At 39.4% G+C, this 19,110-nt stretch overlaps 1 protein-coding gene and 1 long non-coding RNA gene across 6 annotated transcripts in view; one reads left to right on the top strand and one right to left on the bottom strand.

The window, feature by feature from the left end:
* Positions 1 to 19,110, bottom strand: part of CNOT6 (CCR4-NOT transcription complex subunit 6) — a 32,729-nt gene that overhangs the window by 13,095 nt on the left and 524 nt on the right. For 2 of the 4 annotated variants that reach the window (XM_080555679.1, XM_080555682.1), the window contains exons 2-3: positions 4,513 to 4,626; positions 3,067 to 3,253 (exon numbers count right to left, since the gene is read on the bottom strand). In XM_080555679.1, coding sequence (XP_080411805.1) covers positions 3,067 to 3,253; positions 4,513 to 4,624 — 299 coding nt within the window. In that variant the 5' untranslated portion in view covers positions 4,625 to 4,626. Of the gene's footprint in view, positions 1 to 3,066; positions 3,254 to 4,512; positions 4,627 to 6,443; positions 6,617 to 6,690; positions 6,790 to 19,110 lie in introns of those variants that run through there. The other 2 variants (XM_080555680.1, XM_080555681.1) reach the window with 2 other exon arrangements.
* LOC308177857 lies at positions 6,780 to 17,712 on the top strand. Of its 2 annotated transcripts, none has more exons than XR_013939459.1 (4): positions 6,780 to 9,116; positions 13,986 to 14,079; positions 14,307 to 14,513; positions 17,375 to 17,712. It is a non-coding gene; the product is annotated as an uncharacterized lncRNA (long non-coding RNA). The 2 variants fall into 2 exon arrangements; XR_013939460.1 differs by having other exon boundaries at positions 15,229 to 17,712.

Below are 19,110 nucleotides of genomic sequence, written 5' to 3'. Positions count from 1 at the left end.
GGGAGTGAACGACACCAAACCTGGATGCCAAGAATTATGTTACTTGCTTTAGATTTCTATAAGACAGCATTCAAAGCATTGAGAAGCATCACTTCTTCTAGCCTTGTATTTCAAAAGTAAATTCTACACTGTTCTTCCCTAACAGTGACTTCCAAAAAATTCTCTCAGTTTAACTGCATATTTAGAAACCTCGGTAAAAATGAAGTGTCTTGTTTCACAGATACTCTGGTGTGTGGAATAGCAGAAGATAAAGGAGGGGACTTTCTTTTTGATTGACTGGGTTATCTAGAAACGTTAAGTCATTACTCATCTGATTGCCAGACTATATAATACAACTGGTCACCTGTTTTGTAGTTACTTTTTTGTTTGTTTTGAATATAAAATCTCACAGATGAAAGCACGTTATTTTAGACAAACTCAGAAGCCCACTGTGTCATTATACAGTTTCTAAGTATGAACAATAAACATGGCAGGTAAATAAGGAGACAATATATTACTTAAAACAAAATATTCCCAACAGTTCTCAGCACTTCCATAGACATTTGAGATTTAAGTGGATATTATTTTTTAGAGATACTATTTGATAGGACATTAAAAGGCTACTAATTTATTCTTTAGGAAGGTACCTTGTCCATTAAGAGCTTTTCAAAGCACTGCCGAAGTCTAAAAAAAGATAGATTATGTATGAATTGGAAAAAATATATCTATTCTAAATTCCTTTAGTGGAAAAATAGTGAGATGGAAGAATGGCATAAAAGTAAGTATCATTACATTTTCTCTCTTGGATGAAAGGATTATTTTCTCTAATAAGCTTTGCCTCCTGGAACCCCTCCTTTACACAGCAAAGATGAGAACAGCAAATTCCACTAGTTCTTTCAAGCATATCAAGAGAATCTGTTTTAGATCTGAGCTTTTCAAGGTAATATGTTAGAATGTTTTTTTTCTCCTCTTTCCCCAAAGATGAGAAATCTTACTGCTCTCTCTGACACCTCTTTCTTGAGTACCTGCAGCAAAAACAGAGATGCAATGAGTCTTGGGTGAGCTTTGCCATACAGACCAAAAACAGAGCTCCAGATGTGAGAGTTGGAAGACCTGTTATCAATTCTAACGTGTGAGAGCACAAATTATTTCTGTGGCTCAGGGTATTAGCAATGCCCAGTGTTGAATTACCGTTAGTTTGAACAACTTCCCAGAACTTATGGGAAGTGTCAGCAGTAAGAGCTAGCCTGAAACATAAAACTACAGCACAACTGAGACCTGCAGAGCGCTATCACACAGGATGCACTTACGGATTTTTCTTCACTTTCACCACAGTGAAAAGAAATCATGGATCAGCTGCAATTACTGAGGACAGAGAGAGTGCAGTGGATTAATGCACTAGCTTTTCATGTCTAGAGATCTGGATTCAAATTCTATGTTTATATCACAAACAGAAAACTGGTTTGATCCTAGGCCTTGGCTACACATTTCACATTCACAAGATTTAGCATTCTCTACTTGGAAGAGGTTTAGGACTTGGAAGAGAACTGAAACTTCATAAAGTTAGAATAAATTGGGAAAAATGTTGTGAAGATAGCATAGTATCTTTTGACTCTACTAATGACTCTATGGTGCTATGCTAACTCAATGTCATGAATATTAATTTTACAGCAACATTTTAGAAAGAAAGATTGATGAAAATAAAATAATGCTGATGAAATGAAAAGATTAATTTGAAAATATTCCAGTACATTTAGGATTACTAGCTCATGTTATCTGAAGAATGGATAAAGGAGAGAAGAAAATTACTAATAACTGCTTTTAATTGGAGCAGTAATGCAAAACATTAAAAATAAAATGCAAAAAAACAAGCTATTTCACATCTGATAACAACTACACAACACACTACAAAAGAGAGCTGCCAATTATATCCTAAAAAGTACAGTTCCTTTACTCAACCACCAAGACTGAGACTTAAAGTACTTTGGAATTTGAGCTTTTAGTACCAATTTAATTGGCTAGTTTAATCCTCTCCAACAGAGTGGACTGCTCTGAAGTAGAATAAAATGCAGTGACATTTATGTACAAGCTTGCTTTGCTTCCAGTTTTATTAAAGCTGTCCTGGCAGTCCATTTCTCTATTTTCTTCCTTACTTCCAATAACATTCGAATTACTTGTAGACTCAGTGTTTTCTGGTTTTGAGAAAGTTGGCCATAAACATCTTCAAAATTAAAAGTAATTAGGTCAATTACTTATAACCATCTAATAAAACTAAAGATAAGGCTCTTCTTTTGGGTCAAGGGCAAAAGAATGTTGCCTGTAAATATTTACCTTTATGTGTCATTTACATATTTACATAACAGTGTATTACAGAGCAAAAAGCTGCAACCTTAATTATAATGTAAATAGTCATCACTATTCATGTTTGAGGTATCATTCCATGCAAACTTTGTGCATTTTTACATTGTAAAATTGAGTGGAAAAAGTTGCATATAGTATTTTTTTTCCCCTCTTCGATTTGCATAGGAATGCAGTTACATGAGAGCAAATGTGGGAAGGAGATGATGTTAGAAAAATTGCAGTAGTTATAAAACCCAAAGAATAAGAACGATTATTATTAGAAATAATTACTAAAGATGAATAAATAGGAAAAATAGTAGTTAGCATGACTGTGAATGTTTAATTGGACCTTCTTCCTACTTCCCTATGAGATAAAGGCAATTGTTTGTGCATCAGCATTTCTTAGAGAAGAACTCCACATAAAGATTTATAAAAGAGTTTGGAAAGAGACGCATAAGAGAGGAAACCTGACTTGCAAAGATATAAAATGGGTGACTGTTATCAAACTGAGCAGTTCCGGAGCTCATAACGAACTGTTATACATTGGAACAGAATATCACAGAAAATCCAGCACTGCTATAAGCTGCCAAGACAATACCAAGTATTCAGGGGGACAGGTAAAGAGTCAGGAAGGGGATATTTATTTATCCTTTCTGTTGACTAGAACATCAATATTATGCCAAAACCCAAGCTGTTTCTGTAAGATAACAGGGAGTTAAAATTGTTCAACTGCTAAAACTTATATACCTGAGTGACACCATGTTTCCGAGCTCTGCTGGTAAACTGCGGATTTTGTTAGAGGACAGGTCCAGATACACCAGATTGTGAAGCTTGGCAATGTCTGAAGGAATACGGGATAAGGAATTGTCACTGAGATGCAAAGCTGTCAAATGGGTCAGTGTCCACAACGATGAACTTAAGCTTCTCACTTTCCCTGTGGAAGGAATGTGGAGAAACAAAAATAAAAAAATCCATTAATCATTGATTGTAGAGATCCAAAGAAATTCAGCGTTGTACATGAGAATGTAAAGTGTTGTCAGGGACGCTTAGATTGTTTTTCTCCCAATCCATACTTAGATTTTGAGCATCTGTCTTTCTCAAGTCCCATACAAAACAACAGACATTCTAACTGACCACGCATTCAGTAATTCATAGAGGTTTAAGAAACATTTTTTCTATTACAGGTTATATTTGGGATGAAAGATGCTTCTTCAGTTTGCCCCTTATTTCTGTGTAACATCTTTCAAACCCAAAGTCTTTATTCTGTGGCATTAATCCAGCCAAGAACAGATAGAAGTACTATATTTGGGGTGACTAAAATGCTTGGTTAAGAACATGGATTTCCATCTGTTATTCAACTAAAAGCTGCATAAATTATTGCCAGTGATTTTAAAAAAAGGTATAATTTTTGTATAAACTGAAGGGTGGAAACATGGATTTGTGTTATAGAATCAAGATTCTTACACTGCTGCATGTGAGCAATGTGAGATATAATCAGAAGAAGGTCTCAAAACATTTTCTCCCTCCAAGACTTTTTTTTGGAAGAACTCTTTTCATTTACGAGTCATCTAACTGTGCCAATGGCGTTGGAAGAAGAGTACCAACATCAATTTCTCCAAGGTGAAAAAGGTTTTGAAAGCCTTTAAAAACACCACCATTTAACTAGGTTTCTGCATCTGCAACCTTCAGGTACGAAACGCTATTCGCATGTAAAGGCATGTAGCACTTGAATCAAGACACAGATTCAGTGATCTGGACAGAAAGAAAGACTCTTCTCAGTTCGAACTACTTGTATTCTACAAATTTCTCTATTAGACAGTCAGTCATTTAGAAATACCACGTCAATTTTTGCAGTCTCTTGAAGAAATTCCATATTTAATCAAAGTTTCAGCCTAAATTTACATCATTAGAAAATCTGTTGGATGCGATAACCTACAACACTGCTGTGCAATGTGTGGAGACCTTTAATGAGTCAAAAAGTTAAGCAAAAGTTAAGCCTCAGTTTTTTATTCCTTCTTCCAGTGGAAGCAGGGTATCAATTTACCACAGGTGAATGTACCACACTGAGCGTACAACTTCTCTCCTATCGTTCTTTCATGTTCCCTAGATTTCTTGTTCAAGCCTGTACTACATCACAGGCTATTCATAAATTGCAATGAGATTGTAACTCAAAATCATTCCCCGGTTTCTTACCACTTATTTCCAACTCCGCCCAGTGTGATTTCTTTCCGTTGGCTGCTTCCTCTGAGGACATAATTGTGTACATCCTCCGTGGATCAGGTGGATCGTACTTTTCCTTGGGCATTCCTGTGAAGATAAAAAGACAAAGAATAAATTACAATGTTTTACCCTGTGAATTATTTAAGAGGTAATTTCCATTTCACAGTTATATATCGTATCAGACGTTCACTCCAAATACATCTCTCAACTTAAAATAAAGACAACTTGTGACCATTTATGAACTTTACTGAATGGGAAAGCCTGCTATAAAAATAGATGAGCTCAGATTCCTGATGCTCCCAGAACGACATATGACAATCCTCCCTCTACCCTCTGACAATAATTTAACAAAATCTGTAAACCAATATAAAGATTCTGTTCTGACACCCTTCATGAGTATTATGTATTTCACTGTATCTTTCTAAAAACAACCCAACGTATTGCAGTCTCCTTTGCCACCAAATTCTTCCTCATATAAACTGTGAAGAAAACAGTTGTCTCTGACCTTGCTTATCTACCAGTTCCAACCTTATTGCAATTCTCAACCCATCGCACAATTCAGAGCATCCAAGAAAAGAAAATTTCAAAAGGATCCTCAATTCTTCATGTCTGCAAAGCAACAGCCTTTTAATCCAAACCTTATCCTACTCTTTTGAATCTGAAAATAGTGCATCTAAGGTAGAGATTCCTGCCAGTTTCTTCAGTTAGGCGTTTAACAATTACACTTATCTCCAGTACAAGAAGGATGTTGACTTGTTAGAGGGGTCCAGAGGAGGCCACAAGAATGATCAGAGGCTGGAGCATCCCTCCTATGAAGAAAGGCTGAGAGAGCTGTGGATGTTCAGCCTGGAGAAGGGAAGGCTTGAGGGACACCTTATTGCAGCCTTTTGCATTTCAGTACTTAAAAGGGCTTATAAAAAAAAGATATCGACTTTTTACATGGGCAGATGGTGATAGGACAAGGGGAATGATACTAAACTAAAAGAGGGGAGATTGAGATCAGATACTAAGAAGAAATTCTTTACAATAAGAGTGGTGAGGCACTGAACAGGCTGCCCAGAGAAGCTGTGGATGTCCCATCCTTGGAGGTGTTCAAGGCCAGGCTGGATGGGGTTTGAGCAACCTGGGCTGGTGGGAGGTGTCCCTGCCCATGGCAGGATCTTTAAGGTCCCTGCCAACCCAAGCCGTTCTATGATATGATGATTTTTCTCACTCTCTTTCAGATCACTCCTGATAACTTTACCAGAAACATTTCTGAATTTCTTCTCACTTTATCGTATCCAATTGCGGACCGTGAAAGAGAAGGAGCAAAAATTCCCCTACGAAAAGCCTCCCTCCGGCATTCCTATACATCAGCATACTTGTACTGCCCCACTGCAGAGAGAAGGAAGGAAAATAAGGCATTCCTGTCTTGATACTAAAAGCCTGTTCCATAACCCTCTCTTTTGTATCTCAGGATTAAGAATCGCACTTGGGTTTTAGTCAGTTAAAAAGGGAAAACAGCTTAAATATATTTTGATTTAAGTAACTGTTGTATTAACTTACACATTAGTTTCATATTTTAAGGTTACAGAAGGCTTCCAATATAAATAGCTTTTATAACAGATTAGAAAAGTGCTTTTGCATAGCTCTATGTAGATGTAAGCGCTTTTATGGCAAAGAGTTCACCAGCTTAAACTGATGCATCCAAACACACAGAAGAGCACAAGCAGCAAGCTATAAAGTTATTCATATACAATAAATAAGTTAAACAATACTGGCTCAAACCGTATTTACGAGCAAGTTACAAGCAATATTACGCAATTATCAAACAAAATATGTTATAGCAATATTATAATACTATCCCAAAAACAGTAAACAGAGAAAAAACTCCATTGGTTAAAATCCCGAGAACAGCTACCTACCAAATTTTTCAAGGCTATCAAGTCAATTTTCTTCCTGTCACTGGACAAACTGACTACATCAGAAAGTGTTGTACTTATCCAGAGCGTAAACCAATAATAACCTTTACAAGATGAGGCTATCAACCAGACTTGTTTCTCATGTATTGAATTTACTGGGAATTGTTTACTCTACATGTTACAAACAAACAAAAATAACATAACTAATTATGTGTCTTAATTAAAAGTTTTTAGACCCCCAAATGCTTACTTCAATACAACAGCTCTTCTACTAATTCACACTCCTTCTTCCCCCCTTCCCACTCCCACTGCTCATCAAAAATCAGATTTACCAAGCCCAAGAAAATTCCTCTTTAAGAAGTGAATGGTGGGAAAAATGATGAGATTATAAATAGCAGCTGGGGTGAGTTCATTAAAGGATGGCAATACCCAAGTACCCAGAATGCTAAAATCATGAAGTGTAATAATTTCTTCTTCCAACTAAGCCAATTAAAGGAGTTAAAAGTTGATTGAAAGCCACAAGGAAGGTAAAATCATAACTTCTCCCTACAGTAACTATCTAATCAGTGCAATAATACGTGGCAAAGTAATACATACAGCTTCTCTTCTGAAATTCCTATAAATTAGTAAGTTTTTCACAAACACTATTACCCCGTAAGAGCACTGTTTTTTCAGGAAACATTTACCTTCCTTGGTCATTTGATATTTTCTCTTCCTGTGGTTCCCCAACTTAATAAACGTGTTCCAATTTGTCAAAACTAAAGCAGGTAGTACTAGAGAGAAATCTCATTCAGCACAGCAATACGGATACTCCCCAGAGCACGGTCAATCACATGCACTAATTAACAGACTTGCTGGTACCAGCAGTACATGGCTCCTTCCTACTAAAAGAGGATGACATACTTTTCCAAGGGGTTTTGTTAACGTGCACTAGAACAGCTGAAGAGTTGTAAGGATTGAAGGTTTTAACGCAGGATCCTGGTGCCCCCATGCTCCCAGTCCACCCCTGTCACTGCTCTACCCCTCGTTAGCACTCCTCCTCTTGACAGTTTTCCCTTTCTCACTGCTGCAACTCAAAGCGGGCAATTCTGTGTTGCTGAGGATTGCCAAGAGCAGAAAAAGCAGCAAATGCACACGAGGCCTCCTTGCTAAAGGAGCGCTCCTGGCTGTGAGGCAGGGCAGCTACGCCGGCAGGCGTCCAGCTGCTGATCGGCATCGCTGATCCCAGCCACACCAGAACGCCAGGGGAATCACCCTACCAGCTATTAGTGCATCTTTATTCATTGCGGAGTTCAAGATCTCTCAGGCGCTGACACCAAGGCTAAATGTGGGTCACATTTCACAGGTCATCATAAAATATGAACGTGATACCTTCAACTAAATATCAAAACTTGCAGTTGAAGGAAATTACTCTCTTTTACAAATCACTTTCATCTTTCCCCAGCTCCCCGATTCAAAATTTAGAGCCTGCTGAGGTACTCTGGTTCACTGGTGAGGTAAATGTTAGATTAAGTGATACAGTTTTGTCAGACTAAAGCAATTTCACGAAGCACAAAACGGTACTGAACAACCTTAAAGCTTTTGGTAACTGCAGCTTTAATAACGTAACTAACATGATAATTCACATCTCATTTTCAAAAGAGCTTTCACCATCTGCAATTTTCACTTGCACCAACACAGACTGGGGGAAGCACCACTGAATATTCCCCTGTTGTTATATGCAGTAAGTCGGTGAGGGAGAAAAGGTTTATAAACAAAGTTATGACACAGATGCCCAGAACACATTCCAGACTACAAAAATCGAATGAAGAGGACACTGAAGTATGTTTAAGTGCAAATAAAACTGTTTACTATCTTGTAGTACGTTATTGCAATTGCATTTAAGAGTTTTAAACACAGCAGGGCTTTAAGAGGAGGACAGCTGCCCATTCCTACCCTAGGTCACTCAATCCTAACGTGGAATTAACACTCCTTACCCAAAGAAGCTGAACTGAAACAGGTTGGTGGTGTCAACAGCATAAAAGATCTGGCATAGGAAATTAGATCTGGAGTCTTCGACTCCAGGGATGGTACCCAAAGACAGCAGAATGGGGAAATGGTGAACCAAGGCAGACCAGGCTGTTCGTGGAGAGGTGCACGGGTGGCAAGGATCAGAAAGAGAGAAGAAAAATACTAAAGACTGTGATGTCAAGGGAGGGCAAGCTGTCAGAAGAAGAGCTGACAAAGTGGCTAATATGACAAAAGAAGGATGGAGCACTGGCTTTGGCTTCGCTCAGGAACAGATCACTAGAGACAAAGCTAAATTTCCCCAGGATTGAGTTGCACCTGCACCAATTGCTGCCTGTCTCTCCAGATTAAAGTAACGAGTGCAGTCAGGTGATTAACAGCCAAGCTAGGTGCTGGTTTAGAAAACTGTCCTGGAAAAGAGAAGGTGTGATTACCGGCAACTGTGTGAGTGGGTGTGCTGCTCTATTACGCAGGTGCTGCTCTGCTGCTGAAGAGCATTTATAATGAAAGCACTGGTGCCATTAAGAGTGCAGTCTTGGGAAAAGTCAATGGCCTAGAAAAGGAGGATTTGGAGGAGGTGCCTAAAGGCCAAGTCATTTTAGCTCCTCTGCTATCTGAAGAAGAGTGCAAAAAAAATTCAGAGTGCTGCTTGAGAAGGTCTGTGGAATGGTAAGTCTGCTTGGTTATAGCAATATGAAATGTAAAAGCTAGAATACAAGGTAGTTAATGATCCAAACAACTCTGTAAAGTACCAATAAATAATGTCTCTAAAATAGAGATGATAGTCTGGGAGAACTACCTTGAGTGGTAGGGCAGAAAAGAGTTTATTTTATTCCTGTTCTTCTCTTCTGCCAGTTTTACAAAGTTGGAAGATTGTGGGGAGATAGCTTTCTGCTTACTCTTGGAATACTGCTCACCTAGCTATTTTGATTAAAACTTTTTTCACTTAAAGCAACAACAAAAACCTACAGCATTTCTTCATATCCTGAAATGATTTCTCTTAAGACCACAGATGAATTAACTCTATTTCAAAACTAAATGCATTAGACCACTCCTGTAGGCCAAGATTACTATCTAGCCTCCATATCATTGATGTCACTATAAATAGAGGCATTATGTTATCTACAGAAAACTTCCTATAAATACTAGCTTCTTCCATACTAAACTTTAAACTAGGCAAAGAAAACTCTAATTCTAGAACTCTTCTGAAAATCATGAGACACTAAAAACAGCGTAAGCTAATGCTCAGATAAGAGTTTAATGTCATCTGATCCAATCAATTATTCTGAAAGAACTGTTTTGATATTTATGAAGCGAATATGAAGTTGATATTTATCTTTTTTTGCCCCACACCCCTCAACTCTAATACTGGATGATCATATCTGACCACTCTTTCGAAGCCTTGTGCCTCTGACCTTTAAGCTCTTTCATGTAATCCAAAGCTTGAGAATGGACTTCAAGGGCTTTCCCCACAAATATCTGATGCCAAAACTGAATAGTACATCTTGATTTCAAAGTTAATTTAGGATCTTCTTTGCCTCCCCAGCCACTTGCCTTGTGGTTTCACACCACGCTAAGCAGAACTAAGCTGGTCCTGCTGTAGTTCCTTCCTCCCCAGGACTTTGCATTTCCACTTCACGCTTGCATCAGCAGAAGAAGGTCAAGAGACTTAAACTTGCCAAAAGCAAAGGTGGGGGGAAAAAGCAGGAATGTTTTTAAGGGTGCCCAGCTTCCTGAATTACAGTAGTAACCAACCTGTGGATTCACAACAGAGCTGTTTATTTGACTGAAACAAAACAACAACATAATTGGTTTTGGCCACGCCTACCTGAAAGCTGTTCTCGCAAAGCAGGAAGCAAAATCTTGCCTCCAACTACCCTCATCCATTCATTAGTTAAATAGTAACACTGAACAAAGTCTAAAATCCTAAGTGAAGTCAAAGTACAATGGTTCTTAGATAACAAAACTGTAGTAGTTCTAGAAATGTATAGGCTAACAAAAATGTTAACCTGCATTTGAAGGGTTAATCTATGGTTGAGCTTTATTAGGAAGAACAAAAATCATTGCTTTGAACTCTGAATAATGATCCTTTTTAAACAGAATGCAGAACAGAATTGCATCTAAAAATACCTACTACACGTTGGAAAAAAGTCCTTAAGCTAATTTCATAGTGTTGTACTTGTGTTTATGATAAAATTTAAGATTTGTTAAATAACCTGTTCTTTCAAGGATGCTTATTTTGCTCGTTCCCACTCAAAGTAACACTACCTGTTCTTTAAACAAGTGTTTTCTCAAGATGAATTAAGCTTATTACTTTCATGTTCCCTTCACTGTTGACATTTTATTTAGCAAGTTATGAATTTCTATGGGAATTTAATTACATTTCGGCTTGAAGTAGAGGCAACAACCCTATGTAAATGGACACTGCCCCTGGCTGGGATGACAAGGTGCAACATCTGTCTTCTTACTGAAAAACAACAAAAACAGGTTTATGGTAAAGGTCAGGCCCTTCAGAATTTCAAGCATTCGAAGGGATGAATTGAGTCAATGACTGGATTTACACAAACTAGTTAATGATCTTAATCCTGAAAAATATGGGAAAAAAGGACTCATAGCAAGACACCGTAGTGGAGAAAGGAAGCAAACAAGTACCCAATATATCCTGGCTGAACCTCAAGTGTCACATGAAGTAAACCCAGTGTCATTCAGCTAAAGTTATTCGGGACACAGACATGGCCACCTGTCTGCCTGCACAGCCCTATAAAACTTAGAGAAATGTATGTTGTCTTCTGTGTACTTGATACTGTTCCAACGAAGTCTTTGAAATTTTGTGCCAGTCTTATTTTCTGTTTTATTCAACATGTATTAATGAAACCTATTTTAAAAAGTTTGATTTAGTTAAAAATCTTAACATATGCTATGACTCTGGTCTTCCCAACCAGCAGCAGGTATAAGCAATATACTGAAGACTTGCATCCTACTGAGAAATATTGCTTCTGCTAATATTTTGCTACAATACCTAACTGTGCAAATAAACTAAAGTTCAGAAATGCAGGGGTAAGCCAACACCTAAAATAAACTTCCTGAGAATTAAAGCTTCTTCAAAGGAGAGGTAATCCATACTAAAGCAGATCAGAACTAACGCTACAAATATTTTGATGCTGAATAAACAGGATTTTAAGGACTGGTCTATCTATTGAAATGCAACCTTACATTTAACACAGTGCTAGAGAACAGGATTGCTCTATTGAAACATACGAAGAAAAGTGTTACAAGAAAACACAGATCCCTACCACCACCAGTATGCTACTCTTAGGTAAATATCATCTGTTGTGTAAACACCTATTTATTTGTTGAATAGTGTAAACACTCTTGGCATTAATAGAAAAAAGCCAATCAATTTTTTTCATAATAGCAGTGAAAATATAAAACTAGGAAAAAAATCAGACTGGAAAATTAGCTCAAGGGTAAATTCTTCAGAATATATACTGTGAGTTGAGAATTTACCTCTCCCTGCAGTGCACATTACAGCTGCTTGCACAGGCAGAAGTGGAGTACCATAGGGGAGCAGCACAAGTATGATTCTTTAAAACAGTCACTACCCCCCAAGAGATTTGGGGAAAATGTCAAGATTCCTTTAATCCAAGGTATCGCTTAATGTTGGAATAATCTAAACTTAAAAGAAAAACACAAAGTCAATTGCTTTATTCCAAGAGGTCTTTCACTTGGTATGATCGCATACATGTCAGGGGCTGTTAGCACAGTAACATTTAATGGCTTCATCAGGGAAGTAATGCTGCTTCATCATATTTTAAGGACTTCTAAAAGCAGAGTTTCACCTGACTGCCAATACAGAACCACAAGCTACCCTTCCTCTTTTGCAGACTTAAATAATGCAGTGGTATGTGAGCGTGCAGTACAACCACATAGTAATGTAAGATACTGATTAAGTCAATATATGTTAGCTCACGTGAGTATATCTGAAATATGGCTAATCAGATCAAGTTTAGTTTTGCATAAATAGGTGGTACTACAGAAAACTTGTAAGCTGACAAATGTTTTAATATTCTTTCACAAAATCTGTGCAGAGTTAAAAGTTCTGCAAAGCCCTTAATCTAACTGAAGCCGACTAAAATGAGATACAACCCTCCTGAAACCTTTAAAAAAGAGGAGGAGGGGAGGGGGGGAAAAAAAGCAAAGCATCCCAGTTCGTACCAACTAAGCCATAAAGTCAAAGGATATGTTTGCTGTTTTCAAATTAGGAAGGCCTGATCAGACTATAGCACCTAAATGGGTCAGGTTTTAAGTTTCATCAAGTCTAAAAATCAGCTAATTCACATTTTTAAAATGAGCACGTTATTAAAATTTAACCTTCGGGTATTTAGAATGTAATAAAGGTTTCTTTGTCCTTAACTACGTGTTTATGGAAACGCAAGCTGCCCAGTTACAAGGTGCTTGCCAGGGGTAGGGAGGTTGCCATTTTCCAGTCCTCTCCTCCCCAGCCCTGCCACCCCTCCCCTCTACCTCCATCGTGATTTCCCATCAGCTGAGCAACCTGCAGCCCAGTATTTTAATGGAGTACGTGCAACCCTCTGAACCTTGCAAGGAGTGAAAAATGTATTTACCATAGCTTCACTAATGCAAAGCAGTGATTTTTTTCACTTCCATGTTCAGTTGCTATAAAGATCAGTTTGGGTTCAAAAGAGAACTCTAAAATGTTCAGAGTACAAAAGGCATGTTTCAGCACAAAGGTCCTTGACTGCTCCATCTTTTAGACAGATCTACACGATAACACTTTATCTGAATCATGATAATTCAAATTCCCACCCCTTAGCCTGCTCAACATCTAAGGATGAGAAATACCATTTCCAAATGTTCTCTGTGTAACACAGAGTCCAGATGATTAGAATAGTTCTTAATTATCAGCAATTATACATAATTATGCCTATAGTAAAAGGCTGCTGTATACAAAACAAGCATTAGTGCAAAACCAAATTGCAAAGCAAAGACTGACCTTTAACTGGTATCCCTAGAAACACTTTGGCTAGCTAATGAGCACTACACCACGTTTGGATTTTGTATGTTCTATTTCAGAGTATTCTGAAATGCCAATACACTAAAAGACCAGTCAGGTTCACTAATTGCTTTAAGCATTTACTTTCATTACATTATACTGTACAAATAAGATGGAACCTAGAAGATCAACTCTAAATGGAAAAATTCCATCTTAAAACATTCAGCTTCAAGTTTTAAAAATGTAAACAGATTCTAAGACCAAAGCTCAAAAGCTTTGCCTACAAACACCTTCAGAAAGATACTGAGAATGGTCCTGTAGACAAAAACATTAATAAACACCAATTCTTATTCCATATCTTGTGTGCAGACAATCATATTTGACAGTTATGATTTCTCATCATGGAAAACTATTTTGTTTGAAGTACTGCATAATTTCTTAGCTTTGTGCAACTGAAACCATTCTATATGCTGGCCGATATACCATAAGGATCCTTACCACACTTCCCTTTTTTCCATCTGCAGAATAATTTCCACGTTTCTGTTACTTAGCGGGTGAAAAATGAAGTCGCCATGCATAACATTACTCTGTATCTTTGCCTTGCAATAGAATTTAACGGTAAGAGACAACCTAATTATTTTATTTGGACATTAGCTCATTTTCAGTGTTCCTGCTATAGATCTGAATGACTATGACAAAATATTTCAATATCTAGTTCCAAAGCGCTTTGCCTTCCTAAAAATACTTAATAGATATTTAAACACACTTGCAAATATTAGTTGCTAAATTAACTAAAGTTCAGCACGTTGCAGAATTCATTTATGCACGCTTTACCCATCTGACAGAAGCAACCAGACTACTCAGAGATCCTTTACTTCGAATGAGACCAACAAGCCCGAGAATGTTGTTTCACAACCGCTCTCCTGCACAGCAAAGACCACTCGAGATTCCTCTGCCGACCCCATATTCTGCTTCATCACCCTGCTCAGTTGTGTTGGAGCAACTGTTGGTGAGCCAATGCTGTAAGCCAGCAGTGATACCCAGCTAGGAAGGTGGGTTTTGGTGGTGGCGGTTTAAAAAATTAACGCTTTAGTCACGTCACTGGTCTGTTTTCAGCGCTCTTCCAAAGATAGTTGCGCTATCTTTGGTTGTACCGACACAGCTTATGTGAGGTAATGAACAACCTGTGTAGTAGTTTTCCCAGCTCTGCCCCTGGAAAAAAAAGTCTTCACATGCTGCTATTCTTAATTCCTATGTGAACTGTGGTTATACCAGAAGACACCACGGGGCTACCAAATCTCTTGCTCCCTGCACAGGAAACACCTGTGCCAGCACAGGCAGCTATTGTAAAATCAGTTCTTAAATCTCCAGGATTAGATCTTTCATGATGTTCCTCAGCAAAGATTACTTTCTAGTTTTAATTATTTTCCAAAGATCACTTGTTCCTAAAAACTCTTGTCCCTGGAAGTACCCGTCTATTTACAGACAGACTGTGATTAAGGCAGCACTGAAATTCCTCTGTTTGAGTCCACAGGACCTTTGCTTTGTCAGGCAACCCTCTTCCGTCGGGTGGACAACTGTTAAAACTTTAAAACAAGAATGAACAAGAATTCATGGTGAAAGCTTGACGTAAAACATCTCAATGCTTTTTATTATTCAGCCGTTTATGATGCAGGCTCATTGTTCTGACAGGAGATACAGATCAGACTGCATACATGCAAATCTTGCTTTGCTTTATTTTAGTTTTGAGTCTTCCTGTCTTTGCAGGTGTTGTTTCAGTGAGTTCCAAAAAGCATGTGAAAGGATCTGTCTGTGAAGCACAGCCAGTTTTTTTTTTCTGATCTCTGACCTGCAAACTGATATAAACAGAAACTTTTGTGGGGCTCCATTTAAGCCAGATCAACTTGCAGGATCCACACTTCACTCATTAATACACTCCAAAACACCCCGAGTAGTAAAGCTACACGGATCATCTGAAATATGAAGGACACTGAGTTATGGTACCCTTCATGGTCTCCTAACCATGGCAAGGGGCTGTACCCTAACACCATGATCTATCACTTGTATTGTTTTAGTGTGTTCTACAAGGCCCCAGCCTTCAAACTGGCACTGAGCTTCCCCCTTTCCTCAACAAGGCAGCAAAGAGCTCAAGGAGGCTTTGGAGGTATTGCTATGAGAAAATGGTACAAAGTCTTTAGGACAGCCTTAGGCAAGAAGCTGCTCAATTTGCCTACCAGGAACATATAAGACACAAGAAAATCATCAAAGTATCAGGGCTCTGATCACAGTATCTACATGGCAGCCTCCATAAAATACCTAACATGTTTACCAGTTTAAAATAAAAAAAAGAACCACAAAAAAAACCTCTTCCTTCAGAGCTCCATTACAGTACAAACCGGAACACTAACAGCAAGTATTTTATTTCTCAAGTAAACAACTATGTATACATTTTCTGCTCCTAGCCCCTCCTTGATCCCTTTGCTAAAAAAAGCCCTCTCAGGCATTAAAAAAAGGATTCATGTTGCAGTCCTACAAAAGGGAAAATGGAGTTGTTGCCAACTTTTTTTTTTTTAAATAAATAAGCACCATCTTGGAAGCGTAATTAGTAGCTCGAAAGGATATGTTAAGCATTTAAACTGCTTTTTCTATGGGGCCTGCCTAAGCATTTGTACGCTTCAAGACTTCACCTGCAGAAATCGCTCAATTAGAAAGTGTGAGTGCAAGTCCCCAAGCTTATGCAAGCTTCCTTGTTGAGTGGACTTCTACAACCTCATCTCAATGCAGGAACGATTTATGTGACTTAATACAATGCTAATAATCTGGCATGATATTGTACAATAAACACACCTCCAAGTGTGAAGCACCAACGCTGAAGGGGAATACAAAGCAGATGAAACCCTGCGGTGACTCAGTCTGAGCACTTTATGTATAAAGCCTTCAAAATTACACCATGAAGAAGTCTAAATTTAAACTGGATGGAAAATAGCGTAAGCTCTTAGTACATTGAAAAAAAAAATAACCTTGATACATTGTATGCAATAGGGCAAAGGCCAACCTCTGTATCATGCAACTAAGACTAAAATCTAGAGGTAGGGTCTGTTGAGATTATTTTCATGGGGTTTTAAGGCAAACAGTACCTTTTAAGTTCATCATATGTTGTTATTACCTTTGAATACTACATATTTCATCTAAGAAAAAAAACCACCTGTATGTGACGTTTGTTGTATGTTCTTTCAGTTATGAAGACTGAAAGGCATTTTCATTCATAAAGGTACAGCCTGCATATAATCTTCACTGGACGTGGCCCCAGTTGGGCCGTGGATGTAATGTTACAGGCTGCACTCATGCACTCGTACAGCCAAAATTACATGAGAAAACAACGGGATAATTTTAGACCTCAATAGTCTGATAGCAAGCAGAACCAGGAGGCCTGCAGCCTCTGCAGCAGGGGCTGCCTGTTGTAGCAGGTGCTGCACAACTGGAAGGAGGGATTCACCACCCAGCCTCCTAGGCATGGTGGCAATATAAACAATAACACACACTGCACTACAAGCAAAAATACTTCACTTTTTGGTGATAGTTTAGCAAGACCGTTTTTATTTACACTGCCATGTTTTTAAAAATAGTTATTTTTTGTTGGTCAGTTGGGAAAGTGTTTTCAGTTTGCTCAATCCTGGGAGAATTCTACCCCATTTTAAAGAATGTTTTCCATTATGCATATTGCACTTGCATAGAAAATAAGTCTTCCTAATATCTAGTACTGACTGATCTTAATGATTTTTACCTTGATGGGTACCATGCTCATTCAATTTGTGGCCCTTTGTGACATGCTTTCAGTCTTCATATATAAAACATCAGAAGTATTTACCTGCCCATATGCAGTATTACAGTTTCATCTATCTTTATATTTCAGATCTTCCTCTAAAATTCAAGCAAAGTAACCAGCCTGAACACATCAAGACTGTATTCAGAGTTCAACTTCAAAATGCAAACAGAAAAGGGGTGCATGGTAGTATCCTTTTTATAAATGGACTGATCCAAGCGATTCAGGTGAAAAGTGAATAAAGAGTTAATCCAAATGCGAAGGGCTCCATTTCAGTAATAGCATGAATAAAACCCCCACAGAAGGCTTCATTGCTAGCAGCAAACTCCACAGAGTCCAGATGAACCAGCAGGAAGAACAGAGGGTGGATAATCCTGTAAAATTACCCCAGTGGAAATGTTGATAAATTCCCAATTACGAGACCTGCTCTAGAATGAAAGAAAAATGCAAGATACAACACAATTACCAGTCAACACTTGCACATCTTCGCATTTAAGCCAGACAAATACCACAGGTATTTCTTAATCCCTTGAATTTTGAATTAGTTACCCATTGTGCTGAAATCTAGATTAAGAAAATAAGACCCAGAAAAAAAAAATGGAGATCTGCAACTCTGCTTATAAAGCAAACACCTCCCTGTGGAGTTATATTTTCACTAGTACAGTTTTCTGTGTGTTTACAGAGACAGATATCTGGAATGAAAAAAAATAAAAGGCAACAACACCAAAACCCAACCCTGTTTTACTGTATTTGTTCTGACTGTATTTTTGTATGACTAAATGCAAATAAAGCTTCATGTGAATTTTTACCATTCATGGAAAAATTACTGATAAGAACGCGTTCACGATATACGTGTGTATCAAGATGGAGAGGCAGATGCACAGATACGTACTTTTCTAGAGCTTTATCTGATCCCGAGCTTAAAGTTCTCTACGAATTGTAACCCAGAAGCGGTGCGGCGCGGGATCCAGCCCTACTGACCCACTTCTGCGCTCCAGCGTGCGCCCACCTCGGGATTTCAGCCCCTGCAGACCCGTCCCAGAGCCGCCCTGAAACCCACCCACCCCGCGGCTGGCTCGGTGAACGAATAATCGCCTGCTGGGAAGTTCTGGAAGCCCGCAGCCCCCACCTCGCCGAGCGCGGAGGCCCCGCGGGAGGCCCTGTCCCAAATCCCCTCTGTTTATCCCCGCATGTGTGCGCCCCCCCCCCCCGCCCCACATGTCAGCGCAAGCCCAGCCTCCCGCTCGCCTGCATTGGCCGCCGGGGCTGGCAATCAGGCCCCGAAGCCTCCCCCCCGGTTTATTTCCCTTCTCCCCAAGGCGAGCAGGGCCGCTCCGGCCTCCCGGTGCCCGCCAGGCCTCGCCCCGCGGCCGCCAGCCCCCGCGGCCCGGGGCCGCCGCGCGGAGCCGCCCCGGGAAGGCCGGCTAGGAAAATGGGGGCTCTGGACGATCATCGGATTGATGTCATTTCCCTCTGCCTTTGTTTAATTATTTTAAACTCGATCGCCCGGTTGGAGAAGAAAATTAAAAAAAAAATAAAAATAAAGAAAGAAAGAACTTAAGGCTTCCAGATGCCATTATACTAATTTCTCCTAATTGCCTCCCCGATGCAAATGAAGCCGGGCTCTTCGGCGAGAAGCCGCCCGGCTGCCCCTCGGCGGGGTGCGCAGCGCCCAGCCCCTGCCCCGCGGCTCCTGCCTGCGCCCTCCGCGGCCGCGGAGCCCCCCTCGGGGGGCGGCGTCGTTGTCGCCGTCGTCGTCCCCCTTCTCTTCCTCCTTTCCCTTCCTCCTTCCCTCCATCATCATCTCCGCCACGGCCGCCGAGCGC

Source organism: Anser brachyrhynchus (genome assembly GCF_964034855.1).
Source record: "Anser brachyrhynchus genome assembly, chromosome: 14".
Taxonomy (NCBI): Eukaryota; Metazoa; Chordata; class Aves; order Anseriformes; family Anatidae; genus Anser; species Anser brachyrhynchus.
The sequence above is the reverse complement of the archived record's forward strand: the minus strand, read 5'-3'. Positions and strand labels throughout refer to the sequence as shown.